General features: G+C 37.9%; 1 protein-coding gene across 8 annotated transcripts in view; it reads left to right on the top strand.

Annotated features, from left to right (window-relative positions):
* CFAP20DC (CFAP20 domain containing) overlaps positions 1 to 15482 on the top strand; it is a 276608-nt gene that overhangs the window by 210081 nt on the left and 51045 nt on the right. For all 8 annotated transcript variants that reach the window (XM_060110977.1, XM_060110973.1, XM_060110975.1 and 5 more), the window contains one exon: positions 6403 to 6606. In XM_060110977.1, coding sequence (XP_059966960.1) covers positions 6403 to 6606 — 204 coding nt within the window. The remainder of the gene's footprint in view (positions 1 to 6402; positions 6607 to 15482) is intronic.

Below are 15482 nucleotides of genomic sequence, written 5' to 3'. Positions count from 1 at the left end.
CATAAAACATGATCTAGATTCTGACCCGTTGGTTCTTTTGAATAGCCTGACTCTTAATTTATGCTGTGCAAGTTGACGTAGCATCTCTTAAATTTAGCAAAGGTTTTCAAGTTGTACTGTGGCTTGGTCTTTAAGTTTTGATTTATCTCTTTGTGTGGTGAAGACATGCTGAAAGCTACCGTGTAATTGTGAATGAGTTATGAGCTCAAGTATGTGTCACTTAGAGCTCATGTTTGTGGCTTCTGTCTTCTCTTCATTCCTATTGTTAGTGGGCCTGTGTCCCCAATGAATCAGAGCAAATTCTTGTGTGGGTAAGTAGCTCAAGAACTTGAAAAAAGTCTTCAAGGAGTGCTAGTTGGAAAAGAGATGCTCTAGAACACTAATTTACCATGAGCTATTAGTATTAAAAATGTCAATTTAGGAATTAAACACTGTCTGCAAATAGCAATAGGGAGGAGATTAATCTTCAAATTAAAATGCCGATTAAAGTTTAAAATTAGTTTTGGAAAATGGACTTCCACTTTTCTTGCTGTCGTGTTGGAGTTCAAAAAAACTCACAAAACTTCCTAATTACATCTTTAAAACTCTTAATAATAAATACAAGTTTGAAACTACCATGATACTGACTCCCAGCCACATTTACAAACTGCTTTTTTTCCCCCATTAAGACAGTCCACAGTAAGGTGCCAATGATTAATGACTAATCACTTCCTAGGAAATCTCTCTTTGACTCTTAGACTTCTTTGCTCTTGTTGGCCACAGAGAAGTGTGCATATCATAAACATATACTTAGATGGATTTTCACAAACTGAACAAACACATGTGACCATCATCTGAATCAAGAAAGAAAACGATGCCAGCACCCCAGAAGCCCCATTGTGCTCCCTCCCTGTCACTATCCTTTTCTGTCACTATGCCCTCACAACCACCCCCTACCTGCCAAGACTAGTTTTACCAGTGTGTGGCCTCTTGTGTCTGGGTTCTCTCACTCAGCATTTCATTTGTAAGATTCAATATATCAGTCATTTCAATATAGTGTCCTACTGTGTGACTCTCACACCATTTATTTATCCTACTGTTGATGGGCATTTGGGTAGTTTCCATTTGGAAGCTATTAAAATTATGTCTTTTGGTAGAATGCTATATTCTTTAACAAGACTTGGGCAAGGAAGTGGAAGCCATCTGGTCTTATAAGATTTAGGTTAAATTCTAGGTATTTTCATTCTTGTTACTTTGGAACAGTATTACAAATTTCATTTCTAAAACAGTATGTATAAGTAAATAATGCTTTCCATGAATATATGTTCCATACTTCTAACTTGCCCCATGTTTTCCTGCCTGATGCTTAGAATATGCTTCCATATCACCCTTCCTATCCTTCAAGGCCCGGCTTAAAGAACATCTCCTCCATGAAGCCTTGCCTGATCCTACAAGAAGTGACCTCTCTCTTTTCTGAAATGCCAGACTATTTGGTATATCTCCCTTTTCTCACGTTGCCTTCTGTTATAAGAGCCACTATCCCTTTTTTAGTAGTAGCACCTTTTGAGTCTTGGTGTAACTTAAAGGAATACAAAGAGCTGGAAATTGATTGTTAGAACTTTTATTAAGAGTTTACAACATGATGTCTCCTATGCCCTAGGTATCAGGCACTGTCACAATGCAAACCTGATTCAGAAAGAGTCTCGAAGATTTTTATAGGCTCCAGAATGAGAATAACGACCCAGTTTTCTCTCAATTCTGTTACTCTCCCAACCATATTAAAATAGAAGGAGGTTCGTTATCTCATCTATTAACTGGTGGCAGTGTCTCACTTTGCCTCTACACCACCATTGTAAACTCAGTCTTGTGTCACCTGCAGTTCAGTAGAATTGGGTCTTATCTGAGGCTCACAAAATTCTATAGGCAGATATTTGATCAATTAAGCTGTTCCGTCTTAAAATCTTTGAGAACACAGATTAGGTGAAGGGCATCAAGTTGAAAGATTATTTTTGTTTGTTGTGTTTTATCATTTTGCTGGAGTTATCAGTTTTCCTTTTAATCATTATCAAAGCTCTGTGTGATTATTAATACTATACCTCAGTATATGTTACCTTATTGTATATTCATTTCTTTAGAACTCTTAATTGCCCTCCTAGATTGTAAGGCCTGTGAAAGCAGGGGCCACATCATACTTGTCTTTGTAACTTCACTGTCTTAGGCTCCCAAAACTGTCTGAAAAAACATCAATGAAAACAAATGGCTTGAATGCTTTATAAGGGAAGGACTTGCCTGGGAGTCTGAGCACAGCTGAATTATATAGCCTTGAGCCCATTATCTTGCTCCTAAAACAAATCTGATTGATAATGTCTCCCCTCTTTCCTACAAGGATATTTTGAGACAAAATTGGGTTATACATAACAGTTTGAGCCTTTAAGAGATAGAATTACATAAAACACTTTGCCTCTCAGGAGTTGCATAATTTAGTTAGATGACTTCTTGTGCTGGGTCTACTTTAATGTGAAGACTTTATTGCAAGCCTTCTTTTTTAAAAAAATTAATAAATGATTTAGCCTTTCTGGTGATTTTGAAATGGTTTAAGAGATTGCAAATCAAGAATGTATCTAGGGACTAAGTTAATTACCTCTCTCTGCCACCAGTTGCCCTATTCATGACCCTGGAGAAAGTTTCTTCTTTCTTTCCGCTCACTTTTGGCTGCCCCTTCCAGGGTGTTGTCAGAATACATTTAACTGTTGTATCAAATAAAATCATGGAAATATAGAGTTTTAAGCAAAGTTAGCACCACCAGTTTCTAGCACATAAAAAGGTCTCAGTAAGTATTTGTAGGATAAATTAAGGAATGATCAATCCATTTCCACCACTGCAGATTACTGCAATATTCCAGACAAGTATTTACTTCCCCACCCTCTGCTTCAATACCTCTGGTGGTGGAGAGAGTTCACTCCCTATGAAGGCCACTCATTCCATTTGTTAACAAATTTAATTACTATCACATGCCACCTTCGACTTCTGTGAGGCTTTTTCTAATTCTACTGGGCAGTTGCATCTTAGTCATATCCCTTGTAGTATTGATCATGATACATTATAATACCCCAACTTATAATACCTGTTAGGTCTCCCTTTCTAGACTGAGCTCCATGAGGACAGAGATGTGTCTCATTTTCTTTATACTCCCAGCTCCTAGCATAGTACAGAATGGATGAAAGGGGCCAAAGAAAATGAGAAGAAAGAATAATAATAACAGGGAGCATATGTATTGATTGCCAACCCAGAGGTGTCCTAAGAGGGATGTACTCACCCCAGAAGAGGTGTATCAAAAAGAATCAGCTGAGCTTCACACTATTTCCATTTATTTTTTTAAGCCCAACCATTTTCATTTCTATTTTTTGTGTGTGTATGTTTTATACCATACATACTATTTTAATATAGTTGTACATTTGTTTAATTTTATAAATAAACATATATTGGAAGGTACACACTCAAACACGTTCTGATAAAGGCACAAATCGTTAAGTTTGGAGACACTTAGTATAGCTGTTTGTCAGGTACTATGCTAAGCATTTGATATACATTATTTTAGTCCACCAAAAATCCCATGAGGTATACACTATGGTTCCATTTTATAGATTAAGGAACTAAGGCACAGAGAGATTAGGTGATTTGCCCAATCACATACAGCTGGTAAATGATAAAACCAGGGCCTGGACTCAGATATGTGTGGCTTAGCCACTGCAGCATTCTCTCTTGTTTTTCTGTCTTAGCACCTAGGGTTGTACCCCAGGCACAGTATAGGCTTGTGGATTAAATAAACAAATCAAATGGCTGAATTAATCATACTAAGTACATATGAAAGCTTTATTCTTCAGAAAAATTTTGAAAATAAAATTTCCTTTTTCCTTGTAAAAGCATGTATTGTCAATGAAAGTCAAATAACATACCTATGTGACACGTTGGAATGTTTAGTTCCATTTCTTGACAGAAAAACTGAAGTGAAGGACAGCAAGTCACATGTTTACTATTGATCCCAAAGTCAAATGGCTAGTCTTGTTTTCACATCTGATTACTGAACTACTTTTTTTTAATTGAGGTATAATTCATGTACCATAAAGTTCAGGAGTTTTTAGTATATTCACAACATTCTATAACCACCACCACAGCCTAATTTCAGAACATTTACATCACCCCAGAGAGAAACCCCATACCCATTAGAGATCACTCCCCATTCCCTCTTTCCCCAGTCCCTGGGCAATCACCTGTCTCTCCTCTATCTCTATATATTTGCCTTTTTTGTATATTTCACATAAATGAAATCATACAATCTGTGACCTTTTGCTTCAGGCTGCTTTCACTTAGCATAATGTTTTCAAGGTTCATCCATGTTGTAGCATGTACCTTTATGGCCACTAATACTCCATTGTATGGATAAACTAAAATCCATTCATCAGTTGATGGACATTTGGTTGTTTCCACTTTGGGGCTGTTATGAACAATGCTGCTATGAACATTTGTGTGTAAGTTTTTGTATGCACATATATTGTCAGTTCTTTTGGATATATCCCTACAAGTGAATCGTTGGGCCACATGGCCCATGTTTAACATTTTGAGGAACCACCAAACTGTTTTCCAAAGTGGTTGCACCATTTCATATTCACAGCCAGTGGTGTATGAGGATTACAGTTTCTCCACATCCTCTCCAGCACTTATTACTGTCTATCTTTTGTATTATAACAATCCTAGTGGATGTGAATGTTACCTCATTGTCATGTTGATTTATTTTTTCTAATGCCAGTGATGTTGAGCATCTTTTGTTTATTGCTCCCCTATTTCTTTGGAATTTAAATTATTTTTCTTTTCTTCTTTTTTAAAGTGTTTTTCATTGGAATATAAACTTTGTTTTTCTTCTTGTGATATCAGTTTTGTCCCAAGAACTCTCAAATCATATTAAATACTCATGAAATCTCTTATTAGAGATTGCATGATTTCTCAGGGTGCCAAGCTGCTGGAGCCATGAACTGTAAGAATTTAAGTGAGTTTCCACTGGCAACTTTCCAGGAAATCTCCACATCACATTATTAGATCGCAAGCTTTCATAACCCCCAATGATGATGATTATTATGATTATGCTTTATTAAAAAGCTTTTAATGTCATAGAAACACCAAGAATTTTTTTTCCAAATTATATTTTCTTAACTTTTTACATCCCTATGAGGCAGAAAAGAAGGCAGTAGCCATCTCAGAGGATCTTCCAAGAAAATAAGTGTAGAGATTTGAAAATCTTAAAAATTCTAGTATGTCATGGAAAAAAACTTTTTGAGCATAATCACTGATTCTAGATGTACCAAAATTTGGTACCAAAATGTACCAAAATATTTCGAGATTGTTTTCACGTTATATGCCAGTCCTGGATGTAAATCACACTGCTCATTCATATGTGATGCTAACATTTCAGCAATGTTGAAGTTAATGTTAGCTACCAAATTTGGTTTAAGCCAGAGAGAAAGGAAAGGGCTTGAAAATTCCATATGCCAGTTTCTTCCCTGTACATTGAAATAATATTTATACTAGCCTCTAAAGATTTGTAGTAGTAGCCTTGACAGATTACACATTTAGTGAAGTCCGTGTGAGTATAAGTGTTTATGGTAGCTCCAAGGTCTTTCTGGCTTTCAGACCTTACATGTTTTTATCTTCAGTTCATATTTTATTTGATGGCTTTTAACAGCATTAGTCATTCTCAATCTTACTGTAAGTTGAAGTTATTTGCTCATAATGTTCACACTGATGAAAATGATCAATTATCTTGTAAACTGGGCTTTTTTATGGAAAGTTATTTTTCTTTTTTAGAAACTGCTTTGAATTTTTGTTTATTTAGTCAATCCTCGAATACTGGTTGGGCACCAGATGTGAGAAATACAGTAAGACAGTCATGGTGCTTGCCTTTGTAGCACTCATAGACTACCTGTAGACTCCAAAAGCAGTTACATAACTGCAATTGTGATAGCGCTAAAAATGAACACTCTAAGTTCGGTGAGAGCACATAATGTGGAGGAACTGATCCAGTTTGGGGTTGTCAGAAAAAGCTTTTCTGAGGAAGTGACACATAATTTGGGCCCTAAAGGATACCTAGGAATTAGCACACGGGGAACTAGCATGTGCACGGGCACCAAGACAAACATGAGTTCGATGCTTTTGAGGACCTAAATGAAGTGTGGCTGACACGTCAGGAGGAAAAGACAAGGTGAGGCAGCTGGCATAGGCATTATATAAAGGCATATTAAGGATCTGGGCCTCTGTCCATCGGAAGCCATTGAAGGGGTTAAGGCTGTAGAGTAGCATTTACTGGTAGCCCATAAAATTAAGAAAGGCCAAGTGACCCTTTGCTGTGTCACTTTCTTCTCTCTTGGTCAGGAATATGACTGGAGAAACTATCAACCCAGCCAGATGAGTGAATCCGAGTTGCAAATGCTAGCAAGCCTACGGCGGCAACAGAACGAAGAACTGGAGGACACTGGGGCTTCCCATGGCCTGAGCACATCCCAGGTTGACAACTGTAATGTCAGCATAAGTACCAGCAGCGATGACACAACCACCTGGAACTCCTGCCTGCCACCTGTGAGTCCAGGGTTTTGCGTCTTTGCTTACTGCCTTTGTCACAAAGCCCAGCCTTGCCTGGGAAAACTAGGGCCAAATGAGGACACTCCTATGAAATCTATTCTGAAATAGTGTTTTAAGTCTGGGGGCATTGTCTTGTCTTAAATCGTCTTATTTACCTTCAGATAAGGTATGTTCATTGTGTGGTGATATATAAAACCATACACTGAAAGAAAAAGAATAATTTTACTGTAGACTCTGGGTATCTCATTGTATCCCCACCTCCTAGCACAAGCTCTGGCACGTAAAGCAGGCTCAACACTTGTTAAAGAAGTGTCTGTTAAATGAACGAACAGAAAGGAGGAGACTATAGATATATGAAGTATTGGTTCGTATATGGCAGCAGCAAAGAACCTTCTGTTCAAGTCACCGGATTTATGCTGACTCCTCCCTGTGCCTAAGGGCCATGATAGGCACTTCATATGCTTCAGCAGCTTGTATTTTCCTATATGTTCATACAGTTAAAGCCCTTTCAAATATGGCCCATCATTCTCTCTATAGACCAGCAGACGGCCTGAAGCAGGCCAAAGTCTTCCTGTTTTTCAGGTGAAGAAACTAAATTCTGGGCTCAAGCTTCCATACCTGGTCAGTGGTAGAGCCCAGAGCAAAGCCCAGTGTCTTGACTCAGTCCATTCTCCTCTATGATCCTCAAGGATCGTATGGTTTAATTGGAAAGACAAAGCAGAAACATCCACGGAACAGTCCTGTGCAACGTAAGAAATGTCATGAGACAGAATAATAAAATCATTATTATAATAATGGTAATTAGAGCTACCATTTCTTTAAGCACTTAAAAACATTTTAAGATCTCCATAGGCCAAAGGAACATTTACTTATAATGCTACATTCAACATCAGATCAAACATATTAAAATGCACTTTTCATTCAACAGTAAATATAACTTTTTTACCGGACAATTTTTGAAAGGAAATATAAAATGGTGCAACTTTGATTCATGCTTATATAAAATTACATAAAGGTTGAGTTAAGTGTAGTTGATGGTGGATATGTTATGTTTTAAGTATTTAGTTAAATATCAATTTTTCAGTTTTCTTTTTCTATTTTAAATTTTTTTTCCAGATCTCCAACTTCTTTGTAGATGTTAGAAATCTCAGAGGCCCTGACACTGAGCCTTGTGTTTCTAACTTACTCCTTACTGCTATCCTGTGTGGTAAGCACTATTGAGTTCCCATTTCCAGATGAGAAAATTGAGGCTCTTGAGTAAAGTGACACAGAACTAGTTTGGTATGACTCTCAATTCTAAGCTTCTAAACACCATGATATGGTGACTTCTTGATCTGTGACTTAATTGTCAAATGAGTGCTACCAATATCTAGCAGAAGTTGAGATTTCTGCTTTGGAGAAAACTTACAAGTCTTCATGGAGGAGGAATTCAAATTGGTTCTAAGTAGATGTGGGGGGGGAAATGATATTAATTTTTCCTCAGGGTTCTTTTTTCCCACCTTGCCCACTCTCCAGGTTTCTCTTGCCTTATTTAGTTGTGCTTTCTTTAAACTGAATGATCAAGCATACATAACACCTCAAGCAGCCTTGGTCCCAAAGAGTATCTACCCACCCAGCAAAAATACCCCTGTGTGCTAGTTACTCAGCGTATTCTTATAGCCAGGGCTAAGAACATAAGAGTAAGTTGCAGATTTTTGCCAATGCAGTTTACAATGGAACTGAAATATTCCTTTCTTATAAAATATTTCTTAGCACTCATTTAAACCAAAAGTAAGAAAGAGAACAGTGGCCTACTGAACAAGGTCATTCTGTCATGAAGTAGCTCAGAGACCCAACATTACAAAGGGCAAGCTGAGAAATGATTATTTAAGACTGAAAAGGCTGAACTCTTGGTTGCCCTGGGTACCGTGTCCTCATCACTGTCCTGTTCTGGGAAGGACTAAAGTCCTCATGCATGACGACTACTTTGCTCTAAAAGTACACAGCCAAAAATAACCATTGGTAATGAACTTAATAACGCCTCTATTTGACCAAATGAGAAATTGAAAACAGTTTATTTTTTTAGACAGAGAAAATAATTGAAAAATCTACCTTTGGTATTCATAAGATATGTTTATTATTACATCAAATTCAGTCTATTTTCAATGTTGGAACTATCACCAAATGGAAAAGTGCATTCCTTAATGAACCCTGCATCTTGTTGCTCATATAGAGTTTAAATAGAGCAATTTACAAGAACCACTATGGTGTTTCTGGGAGCTCATGACTTTCTCTTTAGAAGTTGTACCAGGGCAGTGAAAAAGAAGAAATGAAAGAAGACATAACTTTATCACAGTGATATCCTGCTTTTCTTGTATCACAGTGATAGCACCATCCTCCATGCTGATCCTCCACACTGACACTTCAACAAGAAATTTAGAAGACATCTCCACTTCTCCCACTCCTTCATTTCCCATACCCAGTTGGTCTCCAAATCCTGAGAATCCTCTCTCCTTTTTACATCTTAACCCTCCCTATCTAATACCATAGCCCTGGCGTTTCATTTCTTATCCAACTCCCTTCAGCAGTTTCCTAATACTAAGGTACCTCCAGTCTAAGCACTGTAGCCTGATGGTTAGAAGCATCGACTCTGAAGTCAAATAGCCAAGGTTCAAATCCAAGCTGTGTGACCTTGTAAAGCACTTGGCACTGTATCTGAGATATAATAAGCAATTAATAAATTAAGATTAGTTGTCATTATTATTCACACTAGTTATCTTTCTAAAGCCCAGATCTGATCTGATCTCTTCCCTGCATGAAGTCCTTTCATAACTCCCCATTGGCTCTTTAGCCTGGCCTACAGGGCCCCCCGTGATCTGAGACCTGCCCCCCTTCCAGGCACATCTCTCACTGCTCCCCACCTTTCACTCCATCCTTTAATCCCAGTTCCCTAAGGGCACTCTGCACATATCCTTGTACCTGATTATCCCTTAAGACTTAGCTCCAAAGCCTTCTTTAACCCTTCTCCAGGCCTCATTGAGAGACACAGCTTCCTTTCTGCCACAAGAGCCGGGATTATCTCCATGCTACCTCTCACCACAACCTAGCTTATCTGTCCCACGTAAATTCACTCCACGTATTTTTTTTTGAGTGGTACAATATGCTGTGGACTCCAAGTTCTGAAAGGAGCAGAACTAATTCTCTCCTTTAACAAGATAACCTCCTCTTTGTGCTTTTGTTTCTCCATCACCTTGAATAGGACTTGAAATGAATTTTTACTTCCCTCATAATCACTACCCATCCCCCACCCAACAACACTACTGCATACTCTAGCTACACTTCAGCTTGCCCATCACTGTCATGCCTTTTGTCCACATCATGTCAGTGATGCCATTGCCCATACCCTTTCCTCTGCCTGGAGACCTTCCATCCCTCTTCTCTACACTGAACACTCCTGTTTTCCAAGGCCCGACTCAGATGTCCCAGCTTCATGAAACCCTCCCTCCTGCACAGAATTGTTTTCTTCCTTCTCTGGTTCCCGTTATCTTCAGGTTCAGTGATAGCACTTACCAAATCAGGTAACCATTATCAGCGATATCCCTCAGGCCTGGTTGTGATCCCCTTGAAGGCAGGACTGGCATAGAGCAGACACAGGACTGGCACAGGACTGGCAGGCAGCACAGAGCCTGGCATGAGGTCACGCTCAGTAGCTGCTGGTTGTTAGTTGTTGGTTGAATAAATCAATCAATAATATTAAAAGATTCCTTTTTGGGGCTTCCCTGGTGGCGCAGTGGTTGAGAGTCCGCCTGCAGATGCAGGGGACACGGGTTCGTGCCCCAGTCCGGGAATATCCCACATACCGTGGAGCGGCTGGGCCCGTGAGCCATGGCCGCTGAGCCTGCGCGTCCGGAGCCTGTGCTCCGCAACGGGAGAGGCCACAACAGTGAGAGGCCCGTGTACCGCAAAAAACAAACAAACAAACAAAAAAAAGCTTCCTTTTTTACTCTAAAGTAAGGTCGTTACATCAAAATTCCAAAATAAACATCAGCTGTGCTTTGCTTAAATAAGTCCTGAATGATGCTAGTAATATTTTACATTTAAGATTTGATAAATGGATATTAAATATACACACAAAGAAAAAATCTCCCTCTGGGCAGGACTTGGTGACCAGTAGTTTAGAAAGAAGATTTAAGCAGGTCACATTCAGTTTGGCATCTTTACCTAATGACTTTAGGAACACCGCAGTCAAACCAGGAAGCCAACACAGAGCAAAATGCAGTCTTTAGCAAAATCTATTGTGTTTACTGCAAGCTTTGGTTTCTCAGCTTTCCTCAGCATCTGTACCGTTCAGAGTAATATGTACTGTTTAAAAGGTGTTTAGATATAATAAATTAGTCATTTTAAAATGTAATTAAATGTAACCATATTTCTCATAGCAAATTTGCTTTTGTAGGCATCTCTTGCTAAATAAATCAAGCCTACTGAGAAAACCATTGGCCTTTGACAGACAAATTTTTCAGTTTCCAACTTAGAACCAAATTCAATTAAAACAATACTTTACAACTTCTGTGGAAACCAGGCTACAAGTAATCAATTTTGGAGGGTTCTGTTAGGAGTAGCCCTCATGAGATTTATTCAAAAACTGGGCTCTAGGCAGCCTTAGGAAGAAAACTAGGAATTAGTTATAATGGATTCTTAAGTGAATTTTATTTTGGTGAAGGATTTTGATTGACAGTAGCATAAAACTATGTCTTGAGGGGTGTGTGTGTGTGTGTGTGTGTGTGTGTGTGTGTGTGTGTGGTGTGGTTTCTTTTTAGGAAGAGGAATAGTTGTTAATAGAAACAGCTTCAAGTGATGACCAAAAGAATTTAGACTCTACATCAGCCAACCTGGGCTCAAATCCCAGCTCTGCCATTTGCTAGCACAATCACCTATAAAATGGGAATAATAAAGGCCCTTCCTTGTGTTGGCATGGTGGGAATTGAATGTGTACATGGAATGCATGTGCCCAGTGCCTAAAAGAGTAGGCTCACACTAACTGTAATATGCTGCTCCCCCAAAGATGTTCTCCTCAAAGGGCCACTTGAGTGGTCAGAAAAGATTTCTAGGATATTTTCCCTTTTAATGACCACTGAGAGCTGTAAGAATGGGCAGAGGTTCTGTTGTGCTTGTTTTGATGTGAGCTTAACCACTAGAATTCAGACTGACCCCTCAGAGCTTGACAGATAAACTCATTATTTCAATATTTCATTATTTCTCGGTCCCACCTCTAACCTAGATTCAAGAAAAGTATGCCTCATATGCATGCTACCCTGTCAGCAGTTGCCTCAAAGCCATCATTCCTTCAAGTTAACAATTCCCATAACCTAATATCAAGCACATAAGACTCCTCAGCTTGTTAAAAAAAAAAAAAAATCCTCACATGTATCCATCAACATGGCACACTGCAGAGCATGATATCTGGAGAAAAACGAGGCAAAATGCACTTAATAGGATTACAGGCATATGGTGAGGTTCTCCACAAGTTATTTATGGTCTTGATTAACCTTGCAACATTTTTGCCATTTTCATATGTTTTACGTAACAACAGAAAAATATTGCCTTTACCTTTTAACATGGCAGGATTATCTTATCTCCTGTCCTTTAATTTAACCTTCAATTCTCTCCCTCACCCCAAAATTTCTAGTAGCTTGATCATGGAAAAGCAAAGCTTTTTGTGCTCGGTGGCAGTTAATTTCATGTGAGTGTAGTTTTTCCAACACTAGTGCATAGCAACAGCGCCACCAAAAGGACAAGGTCCCAAGTTTCTAGGATCTGTTCCATTTTTTGGCTCATCAACATATCAGTGTTTTACATGATGATTGCTGGTTGCTATGTGTCCAATATGTAATACATTGGCATTTCAGGCTCTTTATAGGTAATAGGTCTTAATTTGTTCTGGTCTATAGATTCATTAACTTCTTAGCTCTCTTTGGGTTTGAGTTTTCTTTTAATGCTCCTGAACTAAAAACGTAAGTAGTTGATTGTGCTAAGCTGCAGATAAATCAGATGAGCAGCTGTTCTTTATACCACCATAGAAATAATATACAAAAATTAATATCAGTCAGTGTAATATCTGTGCTGTCAGGAGAAAATATTGAAATGTGCGAGTTGTTCTGTGTTTAGTGACTATGAAAGTCACCCCATGAAATAAACTTTTCTCATTCTTAGAGTATTGTCTATTATATCTTATGTTGTCCCAAATTTAACAATGTGGCAAACTTATTTTCTTTAATTTTAAATATATAGTGACATGTCATAAGAATGAAATCAAATTAATTTAATTTATGGCAAGGAGATAGTCTTATATATATCAAATAAATGTATTTCAGGACTACTTTTTCTTCCTGCCATTAACTGAACTGAGTTTGTCATACTTGTTATTCAGAAACTTAGGTATTCACCACTTTAGGTGAACCCCTGAGCTGGGTTAAGCACTACAGCTTACTGGTTTAGAGGGTAAACTACGGAATCAGACTGCCTGGGTTCAAATTCTGGCCCCACTATTTCCTGACTGACATGACCTTAGGTTAACACCCAGTGTCTGAATTTCCTCCTCTGTTAGATGGAGTTGTTAATCCTATCTATTTCATAGAATTGCTGTGAGGATCAAATGAGATAATACCTATCAAGGTTTTAACACAGAATAAGTACTCAATAAATATCAGTTACTGCTATTATTATTGTTGTCATAGTTATTTGTAGGAGTTAGTTATTATTCCTTTGCTGCTTCTTATGGGACTCTCTAAATACAGCTGAATTCCAAAATCAAAAAATCAATTTTATTTTTTTAACTTGTGCTTTCATGGAATGTTACCTACCTAGAATAGTAGAAATAGGTTTACTACTGCACAGGTACAGAAATGTATCTATTCCATTCATGGATGGGGACATCTGGCTTCAGAAGCCCATCTGTTCCCCCTACCTCCACCCCACCATGTTCAGAGAGCTTTTAGAAGCCATTAGGCACATTCCCATTTATTCTGATTAGGGCCTGGGAAAGCAAAATGACATCATTGAAGTGAAAGCTCTGCCCTTTGAAAGCATCACAGCAAAGTTATGGGAACTGAAATATCTTGAAGGAGCCTTTTAGCTGCATCGTTGCCATATCCCTTCCTGTCCCTGAGTCTGATTATGAAATTGGGAGACATGTACAGAGAAAGGGAACTGGGACCACCCAGTTTTGTATTGTACCCACTTCAAAGGAAGACTTGCATCCTTCCCCAACAGAGTCATTAGCAATTAGGGTTTATAAGTCAGTTTATAGCAGTTACATGTATGAGTCAGAATGCTCTGCCATGATTTGCTATTATTCAATTTAAATTGGCTATTGAATAAAATATTTGGGGGTAAAAACTTGGTAATTCGTTTTCAATAGTAAAAATTAAGTTAAGGAATTGGATATTCAGAGCGAGTTCTACTACCCTACAATTATTTTTAACTGAATTTTTTCATTTACCTTTCTGTCTATTCATGTCGGCAGTCCTTACTACTTCAAAAAGTTTCCACCGATTATTTTTCTGTTTTCTAACACTTAAAAATCACTGTGAATGTGAATCTTTTATTTTAGTGTTCTTTTGTACTGCTTGTATCATTGGATCTGTTTTATATAAACATGAGCAAACATGAAAGGGCCAGTCTATGTAGTCTAAGTAAGAACTCGGTCACAAACCAAATAGGATTCTGTAACCATTTCTGTTCTCCAGAGACTGGAGTAAGTCATTTGGAATAAGGGGGTTAGGGACAGGTATAAAATACAATTATCAGTATAAAATTAAGAAAATGGAAATTTGCCTGAATATCAGGACTGTGATGCTTAGAGAGTTATTTAAATGCCTCTAAAAGTAAATAGGCAGAGATCCATTCACTAGAGGCCTGAGTACAGGTGAAATTGTGGACGAATACTAATGAATGTATTATCGGGAGTATTTCTGCACCACTGTGAGTTTGTCTGGAGAACCTGTTAGTCCCCTTGCTTACTAATTCCTTTTTTGCTGTGAAATAATAAAGCCTAAATCATAGAACTAAATTTCACTTGCAAATTGCTGGAAGTGTTATTTCTCCAGTGAGATCAAATATGTCTTATGACATGTTTTTCCTTCCACTGTTCTCCCAGCTGTTTTTTCTTATTACTGAAATGGTGATGCATTGATATTGGTTCAATTACCAAAGTATCTGAGTACATTCAAGTTCATGGGGCATCACAGATAGGCTAAGTGACTGTGATTATTAGACAGGGTGTTTGATTTAAATTAAAGGAACACTTGCAAGAGATTATTTATAGAGGAAGACAGTTTAAAGAATTCCCATCACCCATGTCATTAATATTTTAGGACCCATTAAAATAAGGAATATGTGGAAAATAAGGAATATGTGCCTTTTATGTACAGGCATCATTGCTACACTCTTTTCTTCAGTTGGGGTCAGCACTCTGGGTCCACATTATGGCTGAGAAAACCTTAACGCCAAACCCATTAGGTAAGGAAGTAACAGAAGCCCTCTAAATGCAGTTCAAAAATGTGTACCAAATTCCAAATTGTAATAAAATGAAAATGTTAAAAATGATTTTCATATTAGAATTACATGGCTGTTAACCACATAAGAAAAATACTTTGAGGTGATATTCAAAAAGAGAATTTCTATCAGATATAATGAAATTTTCTCCCTTTATAGAACAAAGGAAAAACATCAAGTTCCATTGGAGGCAAGTGTTTAAAGCTTGCATGGAATGAAGCTGTTTACCTATGTTTTGAAAAAGGTAGTAACTTAAAGATTTCTTGCGGAGGGGGAAATTCAGATTTCTTATTTTTGTTAGGTATTGGCATCACTGTTTTCAGTTCTCTGATTAATGCTTG

The sequence above is a fragment of the Mesoplodon densirostris genome, chromosome 10, assembly GCF_025265405.1.
Source record: "Mesoplodon densirostris isolate mMesDen1 chromosome 10, mMesDen1 primary haplotype, whole genome shotgun sequence".
NCBI classification, from domain to species: domain Eukaryota; kingdom Metazoa; phylum Chordata; class Mammalia; order Artiodactyla; family Ziphiidae; genus Mesoplodon; species Mesoplodon densirostris.
This window is presented reverse-complemented; position numbering and strand designations above follow the sequence as displayed.